Source organism: Callorhinus ursinus, unplaced genomic scaffold (assembly GCF_003265705.2).
Source record: "Callorhinus ursinus isolate GAN/ISIS: 27379988/994484 unplaced genomic scaffold, GSC_fseal_2.0 scaffold40, whole genome shotgun sequence".
Taxonomy (NCBI): Eukaryota; Metazoa; Chordata; class Mammalia; order Carnivora; family Otariidae; genus Callorhinus; species Callorhinus ursinus.
In genome coordinates, this window is record NW_027397102.1 from 407,962 (window position 1) to 432,511 (window position 24,550).

At 36.0% G+C, this 24,550-nt stretch overlaps 1 protein-coding gene and 1 pseudogene across 1 annotated transcript in view; one reads left to right on the forward strand and one right to left on the reverse strand.

Moving 5' to 3' along the window:
• CHIC1 (cysteine rich hydrophobic domain 1) overlaps positions 1-24,550 on the forward strand; it is a 66,184-nt gene that overhangs the window by 6,728 nt on the left and 34,906 nt on the right. The window contains exons 2-3 of the mRNA XM_025885792.2: positions 11,547-11,601; positions 22,463-22,618. Of these exons, the coding sequence (XP_025741577.1) occupies positions 11,547-11,601; positions 22,463-22,618 (211 nt within the window). The remainder of the gene's footprint in view (positions 1-11,546; positions 11,602-22,462; positions 22,619-24,550) is intronic.
• Positions 24,185-24,448, reverse strand: LOC112834406 (anaphase-promoting complex subunit 13 pseudogene; annotated as a pseudogene).

A 24,550-nucleotide genomic window follows, 5' to 3' on the forward strand; every position in this document is an offset into this window, starting at 1 on the left:
AAAGATAAAAGAAATCCCTGGTAGGCAAGAATAGGATTGCTACTGCCTTTTAGCCAAAATTTTGAGACTGTATCAAGCCTAATTTGCCTATATTTATACCTCTTGAAATATATATATATATATATATATATATTGATGCTCTAAAGGAACATACATATATATATGCTCTGTAGGAGTATTTAAAAAATATATATGCTCTAAAGGAGCATTTTAAAAAGTAAAATGACACTTTCCTTACCATTTCTAATATACTTTTTATATTTTAGAAAAGACAACCCCTTTTTATATTAAAGAAGAATATTAGTAATGTGAATATAGCAAGTATATATTGAGAACTTGAGCACTGGCATAAACACTATGAAGAATATAGGAAAAAAGCATAGTACAAGCCTTGCTTTACAAAACTAAGAAAATTACTTTTAAGATATTGCCATAGAGCAGCAAAGAATAATGGGAAATATTTTATTAACTGTCGAATTGTATAGTACAGATTAGAAGCAGCTGTGAGCATTCAGAGAAAGGGGAAATCCATAAAAGCTTGAACATTCAAGGCATTACAGCAGGGGTTGGTACTTGACTTGAGCCTTGAAGGTTGCATAGAATTTAACCTAGGGAGGGGAAACAAGAGGAACCACCTGAGCAAAGACAACAGCCAATACAGCAGTTGCAGAGGAAGGGAAGGAATCATTATGAGAATGATTTCAAAGGAACAAATAACAGGATTTGGAGCCACCTCAGAGCAAGCAAGGTGCGAAAAAATAGCGGGAAGGTGCAAAACCAATACCAAGGTCTAGGTTAAAGAGAGTCAATGTGTCATTGATAGAGATGAAAAATTTGAAAGGGGGGCTAGTTTCCAATAAAAAGATAACATTTAATTTTAGACATGTTTTACTTGAGGTGGTATTGTTTCTAGCAAGATATCTAAATCGAAATTTTTAGTATGCAATTAGAGACCAAAGAATGTTGGAAAATGCAGAACTAGAGATATAGATTTGATGGTCATCAGCATAGAAGTGATATCAAAGCTACTAAACATAGATGGACAGTTAAAGTTCACTTAGAAAGACAAGCAGATGACTAAAAGCTAAACTTTTGGAAAAGGCAAGAATGTTAGAGAGTGAAAGGATGGGAGAGTGTTAGGGAGTGATCAACAGTGACAAAGCTGCAAAGTAAAGGGAAAAAGTTTTAGGAAGAGAACATAAAATTGGCAATAAATAAAACATGATGAACTTGTCTTTCTGAATAAATTTACTCAGTGAGAGATTATTTTCACTAAAGTGACAGCATCATAAGGGAAATTCTAAACTTAAAAGAAAGGAGGGAATATTAAAGGAAATGGAAACAGGAAAGTTCACTTGCTCAGTGGTAAATCAAAGAGAATAGCAAAGCTCAGAATTTTTAAAATAATAAAAATATTCCATATATCTTGAAGGATACATCTGTCTATGTCCTCTACATATTTGATATCTAGTAAAAGAATGGCAGCTTGGAAAATTATAATGGCAGCAATCTCTAATGGAGGTAGGAACATGGTTTTTTTATTGACATACAATTACCATACAATGTTATATCAGTTTCAGGTATATAATACAGTGCTCAACAATTCTATACATTCTCATTCCTCATCAAGATAAGTGTACTCTTAATCCCCTTTATTCATTTTATCTACCCCCCAACCCACCTCCCCTCTGGCAACCACCAGTTTATTTTCTGTATTTAGCAGTCTATTTTTGGTTTGTCTCCTTTTTCCTTTGTTTGTTCATTTGTGATGTTTCTTAAATTCCACATATGAGTGAAATCATGTTGTTTGTCTTTCTCTGGCTGACTTATTTCACTTAGCATTATACCCTCTAGGTCCATCCATGTTGTTGCAAATGACAAGATTTCATTCTTACGGCTGAGTAATATTCCAATGTGTGTGTGTGTGAGAGAGAGAGAGAGAGAGAGAGAGAAAGAGAGATCTTTCTTAGCCATTCACCTATTGCTGGATACTTGGGTTGTTTCTCTTGGTTCTTATAAATAATTCTACAATAAACATGGGGTGTATGTATCTTTTCAAATTAGTGGTTTTGTTTTCTTTGGTTAAATACACAAGTAGTGGAATTACTGGATCATATGGTAATTCTATTTTTAATTTTGCGAGGAACCTCCAGAGTTTTCCACAATGGCTGCCACCAGTTTGCATTCCCACCAACAGTGCATGAGGGTTCCTTTTTCTCCACATCCTCGCCAACACTTGTTATTTCTTGTCACTTTGACTTTAGCCATTCTGACAAGGGTAAAGTAATATTTCATTGTAGTTTAATTTGCATTTCCCTGGAGATTAGTGATGTTGACCATCTGTATGTCTTCCTGGGGAAAATGTCTGTTCAGGTCTTCTGCCCATTTTTTTTAAAGATTTTATTTATTTATTCATGAGAGAGAGAGAGAGAGAAGCAGAGGGAGAAGCAGGCTCCCAAGGAGCAGGGAGCCCGATGCGGGACTCGATCCCAGGACCCCGGGATCATGACCTGAGCCGAAGGCAGACGCTTAACCATCTGAGCCACCCAGCACCCTCTTCTGCCCATTTTTAATCAGATTTGTTTTCCTGGTGTTGAATTGTATAAGTTCTTTACATATTTTGGATATTAACCCTTCATTGGATATATCATTTGCAAATATCTTCTCCCATTCAGCAGGTTGCCTTTTAATTTTGTTGATGATTTCATTCACTATGCAAAAGCTTTTTATTTTTTTGTAGTCCCAATGGTTTAATTTTGCTTTTGCTTTTGTTTCCATCACCAGAAGAGACATATCTAGAAAAATGTTTCTATGACCAATGTCAAATAAGATTACTGCCAATGTTTTCTCCCAGGAATTTTATGGTTTTGCATCTCACATTTAGGACTTTAATCCATTTTGAGTTTATTTTTGATCTGGTGTAAGAAAATAGTCCAGTTTCATTCTTTTGCACGTAGCTCTCCAGTTTTCCCAACACCATTTGTTGAAGAGTCTTTTTCCCATTGTATATTCCTGCCTCATTTGTTGGAGATTAATTGACCATAAAATCATGGGTTTATTTCTGGACTCTTATTCTTTACCATTGATCTGTGTGTCTATTTTTATGTTAGTAACATACCATTTTGATACTACAACTTTGTAGTATATCTTGAAATCTGGGATTGTGATGACTCCAGTTTTGTTCTTCTTTTTCTCTTTTCTTCCTTTTTTTCAGGGTCTTTTGTGGTTCCATACAAATCTTAAAATTATTTGTTCTAGTTCTGTGAAAAAAATGTTATTGGTATTTTAATAGGGATTGCATTAAATCTGTAGATTGCTTTGGGTAGCGTGGATATTCTAACGATATTCGTTCTTCCAAGCTGTGAGTATGAAATATATTTCCGTTTATGACCTCTTCAAATTTCTTTCATCAGTGTATCAGTTCTCTGAGTATGGGTCATTCACCTCCTGGGTTCAGTTTATTCCTAGCTATTTTATTCTTTTTGGTGTATAGTAATTGGATTATTTTCTTAATCTCTCTTTCTGTTAACTTTCATTATTAGTGTAGGGGCACCTGGGTGGCTCAGTCGGTTAAGCGTCTGCCTTTGGCTCAGGTCATGATCTCAGGGTCCTGGGATCAAGCCCCACATCGGGCTCCCTGCTTGGCAGGAAGCCTGCTCCTCCCTCTCCCACTCCCCCTGCTTGTGTTCCCTCTCTCGCTGTCTCTCTCTCTCTGTCAAATAAATAAATAAAATCTTTAAAAAAAAACTTTCATTATTAGTGTATACATGCAACAAATTTCTTATATTAATTTTATATTCTGTGACTTTATTGAATTCATTAAACAGTTATAGTAGGTTTTTGGTGACGTCTTTAGGGTTTTCTATATATAGTATCATATCATCTGCAAATAGGGGAAGTTTTAAGTCTCACTTACCAATACGGATGCCTTTTGTTTCTTGTCTGATTGCTGTGGCTAGAACTTCTAGTACTATATTGAATAAAGGAGATGAGAGTGGACATCTTTCTTGTTCCTGATCTGAGAGGAAAAGCTGTCAGTGTTTCACCATTGAGTATGATGTTTGCTGTGAGTTTTTCATACATGGCCTTTATGATGTTGAGGTGTGTTCTCTCTAAACCTCCTTTGTTGAGAATTTTTATCATGAGGAAATGTACTTAATCAAATGCTTTTTTTGCATTTATTGAGATAATCGTATAGTTTTTACCCTTTCTCTTGCTGATGTGATATAGCACATTGATTGATTTGCAAACATTGAACCACATTTAAACATCCCTGGAATAAATCCCAATTCATTGTGGTGAATGATTTTTTTAAGGTATTGTTGGATTCAGTTTGCTATTATTTTATCAAGGATTTTTGCATCTATGTTTATCAAAGATATTGGCCTGTAGTTTTCTCTCTTTTTTTGTAGTGTCTTTATCTGTTTTTGGTATCAGAGTAATGCTTGCCTTGTAGAATAAATTTGGAAGCTTGCTTTCTTCTTCTGTCTTTTGTAATACTTTGCAAAGAATAGGTATTAACTTTTCTTTAAATTTTTGGTAGAATTCACTTGTGATTCCATCTGTTTCAAGACTTTTGTGTGTTGGGTTTTTTTTAATTACTGAATCAATTTCATTGTTAGTAATTGGTTTGTCAAATTTTCTGTTTCTCTGCTTCAGTTTTGGAAGGTTACATGTTTCTAAGAATTTATCCATTTCTTCTAGCTTGTCCAATTTGTGGGCAAATAATTTTTCATAATATTCTCTTATAATCCTTTGTATTTCTGTGGTGTCAGTTTTTATTTCTCCCCTTCATTTCTGATTTTATTTAATTATGCCCTCTCTCTTCCTTTTTCTATGAGTATGGCTAAAGATTTATCAATTTTCATGATCTTTTCAAAGAATCAATCCCTGGTTTCAATTATTGCTTCCATTATTTTTTTAAGACTCTATTTTTTTAAGATTTTATTTATTTATTTGAGAGCGAGAACAGAGCGCGAGAGAGAGCACACAAATGGAGGGAGGGGCAGAGGAAGAGGGAGAAGCAGGCTCCCCACTGAGCAGGGAGCCCGACATGGGGCTCAATCCCTGGACTCTGGGATCATGACCTTAGCCAAAGGCAGATGCTTAACCAACTGAGCCACCCAGGTGCCCTAAATTCTATTGTTTTTTTTTTTACTTTTGCTCTACACCGTACTGTTTCCTTCCTTCTACTGACCTTGAGCTTTGTTCTTATTTTTCCAGATCCTTTAGGTGTACGGTTACATTGTTTATTTGAGATTTTCCTTGCTTCTTGAGGTAGGCCTGTATTGCTATAAACTTCCCTCTTAGACCAGTTTTTGCTGCATCCCACCCTTTCATTTTCATTTTCTCAGTGTATTTTTTTATTTCCTCTGATTTCTTGGTTGATTCATTCAGTGTTTAGTAGCATGTTATTTGGCCTCCATATATTTGCATTCTTTCCAGATTTTTTCTTGTGATTGATTTCTAGTTTCATACCCTGTGGTCAGAAAAGATGCATGATATTTTAATCTTTTTTAATTTATTGAGACTGTCTTGTGGCCTAACATGTAATCTATTCTGGAGACTGTTCCATATGCACTTGAAAAGAATGTGTTTCTACTGTTTTTGGGTGGAATGTTCTGAATATATCTGTTAGGTCCATCTGGTCCAATGTGTCATTCAAAGTCACTGTTTCCCTATTGATTTTCTGTCTGGATGATCTATCTATTAATGTAAGGGGATATTATAGTCCCCCAGTATTGTATCACTGTCAATTTCTTCTTTTGTGTCTGTTGATAGTTGTTGCCTCATGTATTTAGGTGCTTCCACATTGGGTGCACAAATATTTACAATTGTTATATTACCTTGTTGCTTTGTTCCCTTTATCATTATGTAGTTTCCTTTTTTGTCACTTGTTACAGCCTGTTTTAATATCTATTTTGTTCGATATAAGTATTGCTACCCCAGCTTTCTTTTCACTTCCATTTGCATGATGAATGTTTTTCCATTCCTCCATGTTCAATCTGCATGTGTCTCTAGGTCTGAAGTGAGTCTCTGGTAGGCAGCATATGGATGGGTCTTGCTTTTTTATCCATTCAGTTACCATGTGTCTTTTGATTGGAGCAGTTAGTCTATTTACATTCAAACTAATTATTGATAAATATGTACTTACTGCCATTTTATTACTTGTGTTATTGTTTTTATAGTTCTCTTTTCCTTTCTTTTTTATATATATTTATTTATTTGAGATAGAGAGTGAGAGAGAACATGAGCACAAGTGGGGGGGGCAGAGGAAGAGGGAGTAACAGGCTCTCTGCTGAGCAGAAAGTCTGATGCAGGGCTCCATCCCAGGACCCTGAGATCATGACCTGAGCCAAAGGTAGATGTTTAACAAACTGAGCCACTCAGGCACCCCTTCTCTGTTCCTTTCTTGTCTTGCTCTCTTCTCTTGTGATTTGGTGGCTTTCTTTAGTGATGTGCTTAGATTCTTTCCTCTTTATTTTTTGCATATCTATTACAGATGTTTGATTTGTGGTTACTGTTAGGTTCATACATAATATGCACATAGCAATCTATATTAAGTTGATGTTTGCTTAAGTTTGAAGCCATTTTAAAAGCACTAAATTTTTACTCCTCCCCTCACATTTTAGCTATATGATATCATACTTTACATCCTTTGATTTTATAAAACCTTTCACTGATTTTTATTGATAATATTGATTTTACTGCTTTTGTGCTTTAATCTCCATACTGGTTTTATAACTGATAAATCAACTACTTTTATTATGTTGGTATTTACCTGTGAAATTTTTCCTTTCACAATTTTCTTACTCCTGATAGTGGCCTTTTCTTTCCATTCAGAGAATTCCCTTTAATGTTTCTTGTAAGTCTGGTTCAGTTATGATGAACACCTTTAAGTTTTGTTTGGAAAACTTCTCTCCTTCTATTCTGAATGATATCCTTGCTGGGTAAAGTATTCTTGGTTGCACATTTCTTCTTTTCAGCACTTTGAATATATCATGCCACTGTCTTCTGGCCCATAAAGTTTCTGCTGAACAATCAGCTTATAGCCTTATGGGGTTCCCCTTGTGTGTAACTCTTTTCTTTTCTGTTTCATTTAAAGTTCTCTCTTTATCACTACTTTTTGATATTTTAATTATTATGTGTCTTGGTGTGCACTTCCTTTGGTTGATTTTGTTGGGGACTCTCTGTGCCTCCTGGATCTGGATATCTGAGTTTTCAGCTGATTTCTTCAAATAAATTTTCTGCTCCCTTTTCTCTCTCTTCTCCTTTTGGGATCCCTATAATATGAATGTTATTATACTAAATGATGTCACTGAGTTCTCTTAATCTACTGTCAGTTTTAATTTTTTTTTCTTTTTGCTGTCCAGCTTGGTTGCTTTCCATTATTCTGTCTTCTAGGTAGATGATAAATTCTCCTGCCTCTAATCTGCTGTTGATTTCCTCTAGTGTATTTTTATTTCAGTTATTGAGTTTTTCATTTCTGATTGGTTCTTTTTTATATTATCTATCTCTTTGTTGAAGATCTCACTGAGACCCTCCACTCTTTTCTCAAGTCCAGTAAATATTTTGATAGCCATTACTTTGACTTGTTTATCAGGCTTATTGCTTATCTCCTTTCATTTAGCTATTTTGCTGTGGTTTTGTCCTGTTCTTTCACTTGGGACATATTCCTCTGGTTCTTCATTTTGTCTCTCTGTGTTTGTTTCTATGTATTAGGAAAGTTAGTTACGTCTCCTGATCTTGAAGGTCGTGGCCTTATGAAGAAGAGCTCCTGTTGTGCCTTGTGGCACAATGTCCCCTGTTCACCAGAACCAGATATTTCACGGGTGTCTCCTATGTGGATTGTGTGTGCCCTACTGTTGTGGCTGGGTGGGCAGCATTTGCCTTCAGTCCACTTGGCCATAACGGCCCATTTTGCCTGGTGCACTGGGCAGGGTTTGGTCTCTGTGCTGTTAAGGGGCTAGTCTGGAGCTACTCTGGGCTTATAGTTGGGGGATATCAACAGTCAGACTAGATGTCTGCCCTCTGCTTGTTTGCTGGTATTGTGGTCACACCAAACTCCAGGGCACTCTCCCTGTGTTATCCCTGGAGAGGCTTTTGTTGGTAGGTGGAGCCTGCATTCAAACCAAATGCCTATTCTAGTCCATGTGTTGGGGCTGCAGTGACCCCAAACTACAGGGCTCTCTAAACCTGAGAGGTTTTTGTCAGTGGACGGGGCCAGCAGATCAGATGCTTACCCCCAGTTCATCTGCTGGGGCTGCAGAGGTACTGATCAACAGGATACTCTCTTTCCTGCCAGTTATAAGGTTTGGCTGCTGGGGCTACAGTTGAACTGGTGTGTGGTTTATCTTCCCCTCTCCTCAGGCAGGAGTCATTTTGGAGTGGTGCTGGTCCTTGCCAGGGCTGCTTGCAGGATAAAATATGCCAGGAGCTGCTTTGGACAGATGTGTGCCTAGTGGGGTAGGTTGGATGGGGTAGATCCACAGGAGAACACAGAGGCAGGGTGTGTGGTGTTAGCAAGGTAGGTGGAAAGTGTTCTCCCTGGTTCCTGCAGGTGTCCTGGTATCTAGGCTGGGGATAGGGTGGAGGTGGGGATAGCACCCACCAGCTCTTTTGTTCTTGAAGATGTCTCCTAAAGATCCCTGCCCCTCCAGCACACATTCTGAGATTAGTAAATAAATCTCCTTTCTGTATACCCAGGATGCTTTTCAAATTCCTTTATCTCAGCAGGGTTGTTTGTTATACTGTCTCTTTAAGGGCTCAGTTTCCTATTGCTCTCTGGCTCTCCCAGAGCTAAGCCTGTTGATTTTTTTAATTTTTTTTTTTTTTGAGAAAGAGAGAGAGAGAGAGTAGGGGAGGGGCAGAGGCAGAGGGAGAGGGCGAATCTTAAGCAGGTTCCATGCTGAGCATGGAGCCCAGTGTGGGACTCAGTCTTTCAACCCTGAGATCATGACCTGAGCTGAAATCAAGAGGTGGACTCTTAACAGATGAGCCTAGCCTGCTCATCTCAAAAGCCAGGTGCCTCAAAAGCCTGCTGATTTTTAAAGTACCCAGAGTTAAGCCCCACTGCATTTCAAAGCCAAGTATTATGGGGACTTGTCTTCCAAGTGCAGGTTCCTGTGTGGGGGGTGTTTGGTGGGTGTCTGCTCCTCTCCCTTCTCAGTGCTTGTGATGTCCCTTCCATTTGCGGTTAGTTTCACCAGGAGCTTGATACCTGACCATGTTTCCACCCTTCCTACCCTTTTCAGTGTGTCCTCTTCTCTTCAATTAACTGGAAAGTCTGTTGTGGCAGTCTTTGGGTGGTTTTCTTAGTTCGTTGCGCTGATATGGCTGTTGTCTTGGGTGTATCTGTGGAATGAAGTGGGCTTAGGATTCTCCTACTCTGCCATCTTCCCAGACTCTAAATCAGGAACATATTATTGACATTGCATCTAAAAGGTGTTTAGACAAGATATGGAAATATAACTCTACTTTAAAGTGTATAATGTCTCCTTTTAAAAATGAAACCTGTATTTATTTCTCTGTTACACAGTAAGAATTTACTCTTTGTGGAATAATGAATTAAATTGCATCTTTTTGACTAGTGATGAGGTCACGATTTAGCTACATATAACTTAAATGAAGGATGTTTCTTGCTGTTATATATTGGTCATGTTTTTGATTGCTGAGTTAGTACATAGTTGCAAATATATATTTAATACTGGAGTGTCAGTTTCTCAAATAGCACATGAAATTTGCCATAAAAATTCATGTACAGGGGTATACTATCTTGTTTTCCAGTTTGGCTATATCCTGTGTCTATGGGGAACATGATTATGAGAATATTATGTTCTCATTACATATACTAATACCTGGAGAAGTAATTAAGTATTTTTTAATGAAGTTAAGGTCTTTTTATGGTTGCTAGTTAATTGTCTTGACTATCTTAAAACATAGAATTTGTTGTTTTAAAATACATTTTAAATACACAAAGTATAGTATACTTAGCTGCTAAGTATAGAGAATTTTTATGTTTAAGATGGGCTTGTGGTCCCAGAAAAGGAGCTATTAGCATAAATGATACAAGGAGAATATGGTATTCCCACATAGTTTTAATAGGACATTAGATTCTTAACATATCTTTAATGTGACCGTAAGACCAAAGGGCCATAAGTCAGTCAAATCAGATAGTATTGTAGCTTATTATTCAACAAACTTTTATTAAATACCTACTAGATTACATTATGCTACTAAACAAAAAGATAACAAAATAAATAAGGCATAGTTTCTGTTTTCAAAAAGCTCAATACAGGACAGAAAGAACTTAGGGATCAGCATTTGGAATTTTGGTCCTCCCCTCCTTACTAGATATATGACTTGGGGCAAGTCATTTAATTGCCTTTCAAAAAAATTTTTTTCTGAGGGTCAGCTTCCTTATCTTTAAGAGGGGGATGACAGTACCACTCCTGTAGGGTTGTAAACTTTAGAAGTAACATATTTATCTAGCACAGTGTCTAACTCATGGTGAGTGAATATTTACTGGTAGCTGTTACTATTATTGCCTACCTCACCAGGAGTTCTCAATAAACATTCCTGGTTTTTTTTTTTCATTTTTGCTTACAACCCATCATCTACTATACTATACTACACTATACTATAAAATTTTAGTCACTATGATATATCATCTAAGATGCAGGAAGTGACCTTTGTTATCCCTACTGAAACCAACAAGTAGGTGAATGAAGGCTCATAAAATTCATCTTGACTTCTGAAAACAGATTTCAATGTGCTTACTTGAGTCAGAGCTTTCAAGGCTGAGACCTGTTTTCTGAAAACAAATTGAGCATATACATGAAAGCCATTCATAAAGATCAAACTTTGAGTATCTGAATACTAACTGATCATAAGTTTTTGAACTACAGCTCCAAAGGTTATATTAGTTTTTATTAGAAAAATTTTCATATATACATAAAAGTAGAAAGAATAATATTATCCACTCCTACTTACTACCAATTAGCCAGTTCTAATAGTTATCAACTAAAATGGGTTTTAACAGAAACATTTCAGTCAAAAATCTTATTTCCAACTCTAATTTGTTATTTTTTTTAAAGATTTTTATTTATTTATTGAGAGAGAGAGAGAATGGTAGAGAGAGAGCATGAGAGGGAAGAAGGTCAGAGGGAGAAGCAGACTCCCTGCTGAGCAGGGAGCCTGATGCGGGACTCGATCCCGGGACTCCAGGATCATGACCTGAGCCGAAGGCAGTTGCTTAACCAACTGAGCCACCCAGGCACCCCTAATTTGTTATTATTTAATCCCATATCATGCATGGATGTAATTAGAATACTACTTTAACATTTGCATCATAAGTTTCTTTTACTATTAATTCAGATTAATAGTCAAAGATTTGTTTTCTGTAAATATCATAAAATTATTTTTAGGACACATTCTTAAATCACAACATCAAAAGAAAAATGCATGGCTTTGTTACTTACTTAAAAAGGGAGGGGGTAAAGAGTTAAATATGCTGGGTAGAAAATATTTTGTTCTTTGTTTTTAAGGTTTGGCTTGAGCAACAAGTTTGATACTGAATTTCCCTCAGTTCTAACAGGGAAGGTAAGTGAGAGTTTGCTTTGAACTTTTCAATTCTAAAGGCATTGTTTTATAGCTTATTCAGTATTATGACAAATGCTTTGGCTCCCCAGTAATGATGGTAACAAGAGGCCAGGGTACTTGGAAGCTGTGTCATTAGTGACTGAAAGCTGTCACCATGACTACTAGCCTATGACCAGTTATCTTGCTCATTGTACATTAATGCCAGCCATTATTTGCCTATCTGTTCAGTTTTTCCAGTTTTGCCCTTTATTCTCAGCACCAGTAGCTATAATTGTTTTCATTTAGGTCCGTAATCCCAATGTCTTTAGAGTTAACAAAGTTATCATTGTTTAACTTTGTGTCACTCTATTATTTTTAAAGTGTCCTGCAGTATGATTTGTTATACATCAAAAGAATCAAATGTTTGGTCAGACGTTTTTCTACCTTTTAGATAGTTTGAGTTTCTAAAATTGGACTTGCTGCAATAAATTAGTACCTTTCTATTCCCTGGTTCCTCTACATTCAGTAGTATCTTCATGCTTGAGGTTCAGTATTCAAAGACTTCTTAGGATTTGAAACTATGTTTGGAAAATCCTCTTACAATAGGAATGCTAACTTCTAGGCCCAAAGAAAAAGGCTTTGACTAAGGCAAAAAGTTACTTACACGTTTGTCACTTGAGGAAATACAGAAGAAAGAGAAAAGCCATTATATTAAAAAATACTCAAAAATTTCCAAATGGTTAATAGCTGAATGTTATATAGGTAAAATGATGATTTGGGATTAAAAGAAATTATCCTGTTCAATTTTAGTGCTAGAACAATGCTACTTGTCAGTATAGATTTGGTCATATTTTAAAATCATTCCATTCCCTAAAGGGCTTTTATGCAATTTACTGTTAAATTTTCTCATAATGTTAGTGAGAAAAGCGAGGTACAAATCCGTGCCTACAATATGTGTAGGCACATATTTTCCCCCCCTTTATTAGGGGGGGAAAGTAAGCACATTAATAATTGTATAAAGAAATTCTAGAAGGTTACACATGGAACTAAATAAAAGTGGTTACCTTGATGGGAGAAGAGGAGAGAGATGGATGGAGGCAAGGGTAAAGATGAGATCATTTTTGGTATTTTGGTATTTAGTATTACTTTGATTTTTGAACCATGTCACTATGTTACCTATTCAAACCTTAATTTAATTTGTCCTCTTGTTCTAAACTCTGAGAATGGGATAAAATGCATCTAATATTGGCTCCTTTTTGTCATGATACATTTTCTAGCTGCTTGCTTTTCACTTTTGGCCTAATCACAATCTTTTCCCCAGCTTTATTCAGAAGGGGGGAGAGAAAGACAGCAGAGTTATTTCTTTTCACAAGGGTTATCACTAAAATTATAAGAAATTCTATTTGATTTAACCCTGAAAGGTATTTTATACTTTATTTGCTTCCTTTACCCCCTGAAAAATGGAAGCTAGTTAGAGACGGTATAGAGTAGTTAAACTTTGAAATCAGATCTGGGTTGGAATACAGGGTCTATCACTTGGCTTTGTGGCCTTGAGCAAGCCACTTCTTTGAGCCTCAGTTCTTATGTGAATAATACCTCACTTCTTGTTGTAAGGATTAAATGAAAGAGCATGTATAAAATTTTGAGTGTACTGTCAGGTACTTATTAGCTTCCCAGTGTAAGTTTTTTTTTTTTTTTTCCCACCAGTGTATCCTAGTTTCATCCTGATTGTTTATTTCTCCAGTTTTTTTCTGACTAGCTTTCAATTTTTAACTGCTTTTGCTACTTTTACATTCTTTACTGAGAAACAGTTTATTCACTGGTCCCATCAATAATCTGTCCTTTTAACTGTTGACCTTTTCTGCCTCTCCTGATGTATAATGTCAAATCATTCCATATAATAAGCAAGTGGAAATAGTCCCTGGCTAAGTTAACAGAAAATATGTGCCCATTTACCTTTTTAGGATACAAAGAGCCCTTTGGTTTGATGTTTTGGCCTCACTCTCTAGAATGTTCTACCTTCCTATCCTGATCATTTAGAATAATTTGCCAATTGAAGCAGCAGTTCAAACTTAGATTTGTTTTATATGAATTAACCATAAATATTTTCTCCAAAAGAAAAAAAATAGCTGTGGAAAAATCCCTTGAATAATAACGTGTTTGTGGAAGGATGACAAATTCAATATTAAATTAAAGAGAATGTGAATTAAAACATCTCCAATGGAAAACTTGTTCTTTGTGTTTCCCTGGTGCTGCTGCATGTGTTGTCTGGGCACTTATATTCAGTTTTCTTACTGGTTTGTTTTTTAAAAGTTTGAATTACAAGTCCAAGGAATTCTAGAAAATTAATAATCAAAAAAAAATGTCAGAGAACAGTTTCCAGGCACAAATGTATCCGTCTTTGAAATTGGCCAGTTTTATATGCTCAAGGAATATTTAGAATATTTCTTCATACTTCTTCATTTCTTTCCAAGCCTTCTAAAACTAAAAACTTCACCATTGAAAAAGATAGTACAGTTTTTCTTTTAAACTAGAGTAAGAATGTTAAGCTGCTTTTGGTATGCATTTACAAAACATATGATCTGAATATGAGCTGTTCTTAAAGATATCCTTTTTTTTGGGTGACCATTTCTATAGCACATATCAATGATTGGATATTTATTCTAGTGTGCATTATTTAAAGAAATGAGGCATAAATGATACTGTGATTTTTTTTCTTAGTTTAGTTTTTAGTGATGAAAACAACACTAACAGGAATTCTGAAAGTCTGATTTTTAAAAGTCACATGGTGATAACATGAGCTTTACTCATTTTTCTCTTCAATGAGACAATTTTTGTCCAGTAGGCACTGTTGTATTTGTATAGGTTATTATGAATTATCAAAATGCTTCTCTGATACCTGGGGGAATAGGCAAGAAGAATTACATTAGCCGGGAAGAAAAAAAAACCAAAAGGAAGGTCTGAATTCCAAACTTAGCAGCCTTTGTGTAAAATATTTTAAAATGAATAAATGCAGTCTCTAAAATAGAAAAATATTCCTTTTACAAAATCAGTCTTCTGGCATGAATGGGATTCTAAATAGCTTTTATGCCTAAACTAAGCAAAATTTCACGGAGTTAATTCTGAAGACATAAAAAGCCATTTTGACAAGCTTCGTGGTTCAGTACTAATTTTGTGCCTCTGTGTTAATACTTCTTATACAAATAAAAAGTTAACCTTTTATATTAAGTGCAGAAAAGATTGTTTCCCCCATTTCACTAAAGATAAGTCTTCTTCTCATGATAGGATATATCAAGCAGGTGCATACACACAGATTCTGGTGACCAGAAAATGAAAGAACCACTGAACTTTAGAAAAGAAATGAAAGCTTCTGGCCCTCAGCTTGAAACAATTAAATGGTGTTTATGAGATCAATGTGCAGTGTTGGGGGAAGCCTAAGCCATAAAATCGACCATTACTATTGTGATCCAGTATGACAAGTGATTGATAGGGTTGTGTTCCCCATGATTGAAGGAGGAAAAACAGTCTTGCTGGGTTTTGCTTATATTTTCTTCTGTTTGCAGAGTCTCTTGCATCCTGTTATAAAATATTATGAACCTTTTCCCCACCTTTATGATGTGGCTTTCTTTTTTCTTTACAAGAAAGTCAAAGGAATTAAACTTTCTTTACAACCTGCCCTTCAGCTAGAAAGAAAAAGGCTTCCATCTAACTTTCATTATTAAAGATACTCAGTTATATGGAAGTAAATGAGTAAAACTCTGACTCCACACAGTTAACTAAACATTTTTTCACAATGTTTAAATCGGGAGTTAACCAATTCTCATTTCCTATGTCTTTATCATCTGTTTTATGACTTTTACTGTCATTCAAATACAGATTTTCTTTCCAAAGACAATCCTGGCTCCCTTTTAAAGGCAAAACACAGATTTTATTTTATTGTTTGAAATTCTAGTAGTTTTCCTTTCAATATATTTATCTTATGACTTCAAAAAATTTGAATTCTCATTTTTAGTAACACCAGTATTGTAGTTCTTAGTTTGCCCATGGTAACAGAGTACTAATGGACAGGATTATGTGTTAAAGGTGGAAAGTATTGGCAGGAAAGAAGGAAAATTGTTACATTTTTTTTAAAGTTTTGGTTAATTTATTTCCAGAAGGATGTAATAAAAGAAAAAATTTATAACAAATTTTATGTATCTTGGCATATATTTTATTCACAATATTTTGAACAAAAAGCAAGTTTTACATTTTGGACTGATTAGTTTCTGGCTTCCAAATAAATATTCTAAGTAAAAATTTTACTTTTTAAATAAAAATTTAAATTCTAATTATAAGCACTTAAATTTGTAAGTGCACAGATTTAATAATTTTATGATTTACATTTACCAGATTTTTAAAAATGTGTTAGTGTTTCTAGATACACAATTCAAAGAGAATTGGTAGTAATGTTATATTACAAATTAGAGCTAAATATATTTTCCTTATTTTAATTTCTGTTTCATTGCTCAGTGATTGACTAGGGAAAAGAAGTTGAGTATCACTGTCTGAGAGGTAAATCTGAAGATAGCAACTTGGCATATGAATCTTTTGATAAAAGAAAAGATTTTATTTATTTATGTGACAGAGAGAGACACAGCGAAAGAGGGAACACAAGCAGAGAGAGTGGGAGAGGGAGAAGCAGGCTTCCCACGGAGCAGGGAGTACAATGCGGGGCTCGATCCCAGGACCCTGGGATCGTGACCTGAGCCGAAGGCAGACGCTTAATGACTGAGCCACTCAGGCGCCCCTGGCATCTGGTTTTTTAAAAGGACATCTCTTTTTTTCCTCTAAAGAACTGAAGAACTGAAGAGCATTGAATTTGCGTTAAAAATGTAGCTGATTGACCATCACAGGCCACGCCCACCTGTGTACCTTTCTGGACACTTTCCACTGTCCCCAGGTGCCATCACGCACCTGCCCAGCCAGATGCCCACAGGTGCCTTTGCACACTGCACTCAATTGCACACCCCTAGCAGCCCTCCTGGGCCATGCCCAACCACACACCCTCAGCCACCATCACACACCATGCCCAGCCTTGTGCCCTTGGTCAACCCATCCTGAAGCCCCCAGTTGCCATAGTGCTTCGGGGGATCCAACATAGGACTACTGACCCAGCACAAATTTTGCTAACACTACCCCTCTGCTCCCAAGTCCCCCAGTGGGGAACCCTCCCCCCCAGAGTTTGCCTGCTGGGTCCCACAGAGAGCAGGCATGGTCACAACACGCAGAGAGTCAGTGCAGATGACTGCACTAAAAGGAAAATTAAATCAGATGAAATAGCAGGGCATAAAAATACACATAGGATACTCTACTGAAGGGCCAGGTTCTGGTGAACAGGGGACACTGCACTCCAGGGCTCTCCAGGACCTCTTCATAAAAATCATTATTTTCAAGAACAGAAGAAACAACTGACTTTCTTTACATACAGAAAGAGACACAGAGAGGCAGACAAAATGAGGAGACAGAGAAATTTATCCCAAATGAAAGAAAAGGACAAGGCCATAACCAGAGACCTAAGTCAAACAGATGTAAGTAACATGCCTGATAGAGAATATAAGCAGTGGTCATAAGAATACTCACTGGACTTAAGAAAAAAGTGGAAGACATGAGTGAGACCCTTAACACAGAGAAAGGAATAACATAGCAGAGATAAAGGGCACAATATAAGTGAAATGAGAAACATGCAGGGTTCCTGGGTAGCTCAGTTGGTTAAGCATCTGCCTTTGGCTCAGGTCATGATCTCAGAGTCCTGGGATCGAGCCCCACATCGGGTTCTCTGCTCAGCAGGGAGCCTACTCCCTCTTCCTCTGCCTGTCGCTATGCCTACTTGTGATCTCTCTCTCTCTCTCTGTGTCTGTCAAACAAATAAAATCTTTAAATAATAATAATAAAAAAGAAATGAGAAACATGCTTGATGGAATGAACAGAGGTTGGAAGAAGCAGAGAAATGAATTAGTGAGCTAGAAGACAAAGTAATGGAAAGTAATCAAGCTGAACAAGGGGGAGAAAAGAATTATGCAAAATGAGAATAAACTGAGGGATCTCAGTGACTCCATCAAATGTAATAGCGTTCATATTATAGGAATCCCAGAAAAAAGAGAGAGAAGGGGGGGCAGAAAATTTATTTGAAGAAATAAGAGCTGAAAATTCCCCCAGTCTTGGGAAAGAAAGAGATATCTAGATCCAGGAGGCACAGAGAACCCCCAACAGAATCAACAAAAGCAGACCAACACACAGACATATTGTAATTAAATTTGCAAAATATAGTGATAAAAAATTTTAAAAGCAGCAAGACAAAAGAAGTCATTAAATTACAAGGGAAAACCCATAAGGCTAGCAGGAGATTTTTCAACAGAAACTTTGCAAGCCAGAAAGGAGTAGCATGATATATTCAAAGTGCTGAATGGGAAGAATCTGCAGAGAATACTCTACCCAGCTAGGCTATCATTCAGAATACAAGGAGAGAGAGAGTTTTCCAGACAAGCAAAAACTAAAGGAGTTCATGACCATTAAACCAGCTCTGCAAGAAATACTAAAAGGGACTCTTTGAGTAGAGAAACCCAAAGTGACAGTATAGAGGTAGGAAACACAAAAGCAGTAAAAATGAATTTTTCTGCAAAAAAGTCAAGGAACTCACAAAAAGATATAAAATACAATAACATATATCTAAAAGGTGTGGGGGACGGGAGAAAAGAATGTGTTCAAACTTAAATGACCATAAAAAATATAGACTGCTATATGCAGAAGAGGTTATATGCAAACCTAATGGTAACCACGTATCAAAAGCCACTAATAGATATGCAATAGATATCCAAATATATCATTAAAGAAAATAAGCAAAACATGAAAAAAGTCAAGAAAGGATCAGAGAAGAGCTTCAGAAACAACCACAAAACAAGTAATAAAATGGCAATAAATATGTATCTATCAGTAATTACTTTGAAGGTAAATGGGCTAAATGCTGCAATCAAAAGACGCAGGGTGACAGAATGGATAAAAAAAAAGAGCCATCTATTTGCTGCCTGCAAGAGGCCCATTTTAGACCTAAGGACACCTACAGATTGAAAGTGAGAGGATTAAGAAACATTTAACATGCAAATGGATGTCAAAAGAAAGCCAGAATAGCAACATTTATATCAGACAAAATAGACTTTAAAACAGACTGTAACAAGAAGCAAAGGAGGACAATATATAATAGTAAAGGGGATAATCCGACATGAAGATATAACAATTGTAAATATGTATGCACCCAACATAGGAGCACCCAAATACATAAACCAGTTAATAACAAACATAAAGGAACTACTCCATAATAATATAATAATAGTAAGGAACTTTAACACCACACTTACATCAAGTGGACAGATCATCTAAACAGACCATCAACAAGGAAACAATGGCTTTGAATGACACACTGGAACAGAAGGATTTCACAGATATATTCAGAACATTAGCTTCTAGAACAGCAGAATACACATTCTTTTCAAATGCACATTCATGATTAAAAATCCTTAACAAAATAAGTTTAGAGGGAACATACTTCAACATAATAAAGGCCACCTGTGAAAAACCCACAGCTACCATCATCCTTAATGGGGAAAAACTGAGAACAAGACAAGGATGTCTCCTCTCACCACTTGTATTCAACATAGTACTGTAAGTCCTAGCCACAGCAATCAGACAACAAAAAGAAATAAAAGGCATCCAAATCAGCAAGGAAGAAGTCAAGGTTTCACTATTTGCAGATGACATGACACTATATATAGAAAATCCTGAAGGCTCCACCAAAAAATTGCTAGAACTGATAAATCTAGTAAAGTCACAGGATACAAAATCAATGTACAGAAATCTTCTGCATTTCTGTACACTGATGAAGTGACAAGAAATTAAGAAAACAATCCTATTTACAATTACATCCAAAATAAGACACCTAAGAATAAACCTAACCAAAGAGGTGAAAGACCTGTACTCTGAAAACTATAAATCACTGATGAAAGAAATTCAAGACAACACAAAGAAATGGAAAGACATTCCATGCTCACAGATTGGAAAAACAAATATTGTTAAAATGTCTATATTACCCAAAGCAGTCTACAGATTTGTTGCAATCTACAGAGGCATTTTTCACATAACTAGAACCAACAATCCTAAAATTTGTCTGGAACCACAAAAGACCGCAAATAACCAAAGCAATCTTGAAAAAAACAAAAGCAAAGCTGAAGGCATCACAATTCCAGACTTCAAGTTATATTTCAAAGCCATAGTTACCAAAACAGTATGGTACTAGCATAAAAACGATGTGGAGACAAAAGAACACTCAGGTACTGTGGGGAATGCAAACTGGTGCAGCCACTATGGAAAACAGTATGGCAGTTCCTCAAAAAAGTTAAAAATAGAACTGCTTTATCATCCAGCAATTGCACTGCTGGGTATTTACCAAAGAATACAAAAACACTATTTCAAAGGGATTTATGCCCCTCGATGTTTATAGCAGCATTATTTACAATAGCCAAGGTATGGAAGCAGTGTAAGTGTCCATGGATTGATGAACGGATAAAGATGTGATATGTAGTTATAGATACAGATATAGGTATATCCACACAATGGAATATTATTCAGCCATAAAAAGTATGGAATACTGCCATTTGCAACAACATGGATGGAGCCAGAGAGTATATATATTGCTAAGTGAAATAAGTCGGTCAGAGAAAGACACCACATGATTTCACTCGTATGTGGAATTTTAGATACAAAACAAGCAAAGGGAAAAAAATAAGACAAAGCAAGAAACAGACTGTTAACTCTAGAGAACAATCTGATGGTTAAGGGGAGGATGGGTAAAATAGTGATGGGGATTAAGGAGTACACTTGTCTCTATGAGCACAGGGTGAAGTATGGAACTGTTGAAATACTCTGTTGTACACCTGAAACTAATATATCACTGTATGTTAACATACTGGAATTAAAATGAAAAATTAAAAAACAAAATGTGGCTAATTATCCTTTTGTTTATAATAGAATGTGTAGGAAGGCCATGGATTATTAATGGTTACCTGATCAAATGCCTTGCCTTCAGGTGAGACCAGGCAAAAGAGAGCTTTGCTTTTCGTTCTCCAAATCTCATCAAGAGATAGGATTCATTGGCTTTCTTTTTCAAAGCATTCTGGTTATTAATGAGATTCTTTTTAAGATATGATTTCCATTTCCTGTGAGTATATAAGGCAAAGATTATTATTCTCATTTTATACATGGGAAACAAACTCAGAAAAACTAAATGAATTTGCCTATGATTTTTTGTAGCTAATAAGTAACTAGAATCAAAATCTTCATTTATTGTCTAATATGCTTAGCCTGTTAGCATTTTCTGTTTTTCAATTGTAAGGCATGGTTCTCTGAAATTATTTTCATATTTACCCCAGAAGTTAGTCATTTAATTGGAATTCTTTTTACTCAGTAATTGTCTTTAGGTCATATTGCCAACAATTTAGTTGGAGAATAGATTAGTTTACATACCCATGTAAAAACAGTTTTGAGCTTGCAATTTTACAACTACTATTTGTTGGTTAATATATTGGGAAGAAAATCAAATTTATGGGTTAAGCAATTAACTTTATTGGGTGGCATGAACAATTCTAATAAAGCTAGTATAAGTAATGTTTTATTCATGATGGGGCTGAATTCTTTGGCCATGTATCTTTATAACATCTGCTAATAGGTATATGTTTTGTAGTGTTGATTCTAAGATATGTAATAAATTGAAAAACTCTAGTACAATTTTTACTTGGAAGAGTTGTAAAGCTCCATATTTTATATGCCAGACATATTAATGGAAGAGTTGTAAAGCTCCATGTTTTATATACCAGACATGTTAATGGGGTTTTTATTTTATAGCAGCTTATTTTTTCTAATATTTTCATAATTTTTGTTTTCACAGCCAGATGCTGGATTTTTTTCCCATAGATTTTGCAGTCTGACAGCTTTCTAAATGAAAAGGAATAATTTTAGTGATCCAGAAATGTGATTTCACCGAAAGCAAACGATTTTTAGTATGCCTTTGAATTGTATAACCTTCAAGCGGAATTTTCGGTATAAATCTAATTATGCCTGTCATGCTCTTGCCTTTGAACTGACTTTGTTGTTGTTTACAGAGAGGCACAAGCAGCCACTTCCAGGAATGGAAGTAGTAATTAAAATATTAAATTTGTATATTTAAGGACCTTTCAAATTTCAAAATTTACAGCAGTTTTTTGAGTCCATTTTATGCTGAATATTAAGACCCTTTTTTTAAAATGTAATTACTCCTCACTGTCTTATTAGTGTAGCTTTTCCCTACAAACAATGGCAAGTGTTAAAATTGTTACACCGCAAACTTGCCAGGGAGAAAAGTGTCAAGAGTTGCCTATTTAAAAGTAATCAAGGAATATTGCCAAAGTCTAATTTTAATTCCATTTCCTCTGATAGTATTTAGGTTTTTATTGTTATATTATGCTTCTAGTCTTACTAGTCAGAATGATTGGAGACTATAATATTGCCTGAATAATGAGAATATTTGGTAGAAAAACTGCTTGACGGGTATTCTTTACCACCAATTTTGTTGTCCTTTTAATGCTGGTGATTTCAGAAGATTATTTTTGAACATCAGAATAAGTTCTGTAAACATAAAATTATATTGTTTTACTTTCTAATGTCATCCAAGAGTATGTAATACATAAAAGGAGGATATCTATTTAGACGTGTAATTCCTTAAAGTATTTGTAAAAGACAAACATTTTCTTTAAATTTAGAGATAAATAGTGGAAAGCTGCCCACAAACTGTTAAATAAAGATTGCGCCCTTGTTATAGGTGGCCCCAGAAGAATTTAAGACCAGCATTGGCCGTGTGAATGCATGTTTGAAAAAGGCTCTCCCAGTCAATGTGAAATGGCTGCTATGTGGTTGTCTCTGCTGCTGTTGCACCCTGGGTTGCAGCCTGTGGCCTGTTATTTGTCTCAACAAAAGAGTGAGTAACCATTTTATTGTATAACCATAGAGCTAATTAACATTTATTGAATACTTATATGTACCAAGTATGTTACATGATTTTTTAAAAATTCTCTTCAGTGTTAGGCTCATTCTGGAGACAAGCTTGGGGACAGAGAGATAAAGTGATTTGTCCAGCCTTTTTTAATACTTTGTCACTTAATATGAGTTCCCATAATTTTATTTTATTTTTTTACTCTTATTTTTTTATTAGTTTCAGGGGTAGAATTTAGTGATCCATCAGTTGCATATAACACCCAGTGTTCATTTCATCAAGTGCCCTCCTTCATGCCCATCACCCAGTCATCCCTTCCCCCCACCCACCTCCCTCCAGCAACCCTCAGTTTGTTTCCTAGAGTTCAGCATCTCTTCTGGTTTGCCTCCCTCTCAATTTTCATCTTATTTAATTTTTCCTTCTTTTCATCTATGTTCATTTGTTTTGGTTCTTAAGTTCTACATATGAGTGAAATCATACGGTATTTGTCTTTCTGTGACTGACTTATTTCGCTTAGCATGATATCCTCTAGTTCCATCCACATCATTGCAAATGGCAAGATTTCATTCTTTTTGATGACTAATATTCCATTGTATATATATACAACATCTTCTTTATCCACTCATCTGTTGATAGACATCGGAGATCTTTCCATATTTTGGCTGTTGTGGACATTGCTGCTATAAACATCGGGTGCAGGTGCCCCTTCGAATCGCTGTTTGTGTCCTTTGGAAAGATATCTAGTAGTGCACATGCTGGGTTATAGGGTAGCTCTATTTTTAATTTCTTGAGGAACCTCCATACTGTTTTCCATAGTGGCTGTACCAGCTTGCATTCCCACTAACAGCATAAGAGGGTTCCCCTTTCTCCATATCCTTGTCAACATCTGTTGTTTCCTGAGTTGTTAATTTTAGCCATTCTGACCAGTGTGAGGTGGTATCTCATTGTCGTTTTGATTTGTATTGCCCTGATACTGAGTGATGTTGAACATCTTTTCATGTGCCTGTTGGCCATTTGTATGTTCATGTCTTCTGCCCATTTCTTGACTGGATTATTTGGTTTTTGATGGTTGAGTTTGATAAGTTCTTTATAGATTTTGGATACTAGCCCTTTATCTGATAAGACATTTGCAAATATCTTCTCCCATTCTGTAGGTTGTCTTTTAGTTTTGTTGACTGTTTCCTTTGCTGTGCAAAGCTTTTTATTTTGATGAGGTCCTAAAAGTTCATTTTTGCTTTTGTTTCCCTTCCTTTGGAGGCATGTCTAGCAAGAAGTTGCTGTGGCCAAGGTCAGAGAGATTTCTGCCTGTGTTCTTCTCTAGGATTTTGATGGATTCCATTCTCACATTTAGGTCTTACATCCATTTTGAGTTTATTTTTATGTAAGGTGTAAGAAAGTAGTCTAGTTTCATTCTTCTACATGTGGCTGTCCAATTTTTCCCAACACCATTTGTTGAAGAGACTGTCTTTTTTCCATTGGATATTCTTTTTTTTTTAACATTTTGTATCTATATATTTTTCAAAAATCTGTCCATGAAGAAGGAGCTGGGTGTTAGTTTTCTATAGGGGGGATATTCTCACGGACATACTGTAAGGCCAAGTTGGTCCACTTCATTTATTGTTCTTTAACAGATTCTGTGGTGCCTCCGTTGCCCTGTTCAGGTTCAGGAAGCTCATTCAGTGGTATTGCAACATCCTCATACGGCAGCTTGTCTTCTTGCCAAGCATCGTCAGTCAAGTCCAAGGTCCTTCCATCTCTCTGTACCTCACTGCCCATTCTCCTGCAGCTTTAATCTTGTCAGACCCGTGCTGGACCCAGCGCTCCATCTACTTCCCTCCATTGGATATTCTTTCTTGCTTTGTCAAAGATTAGTTGACCATGGGGTTGAGGGTCCATTTCTGGGTTCTCTATCCTGTT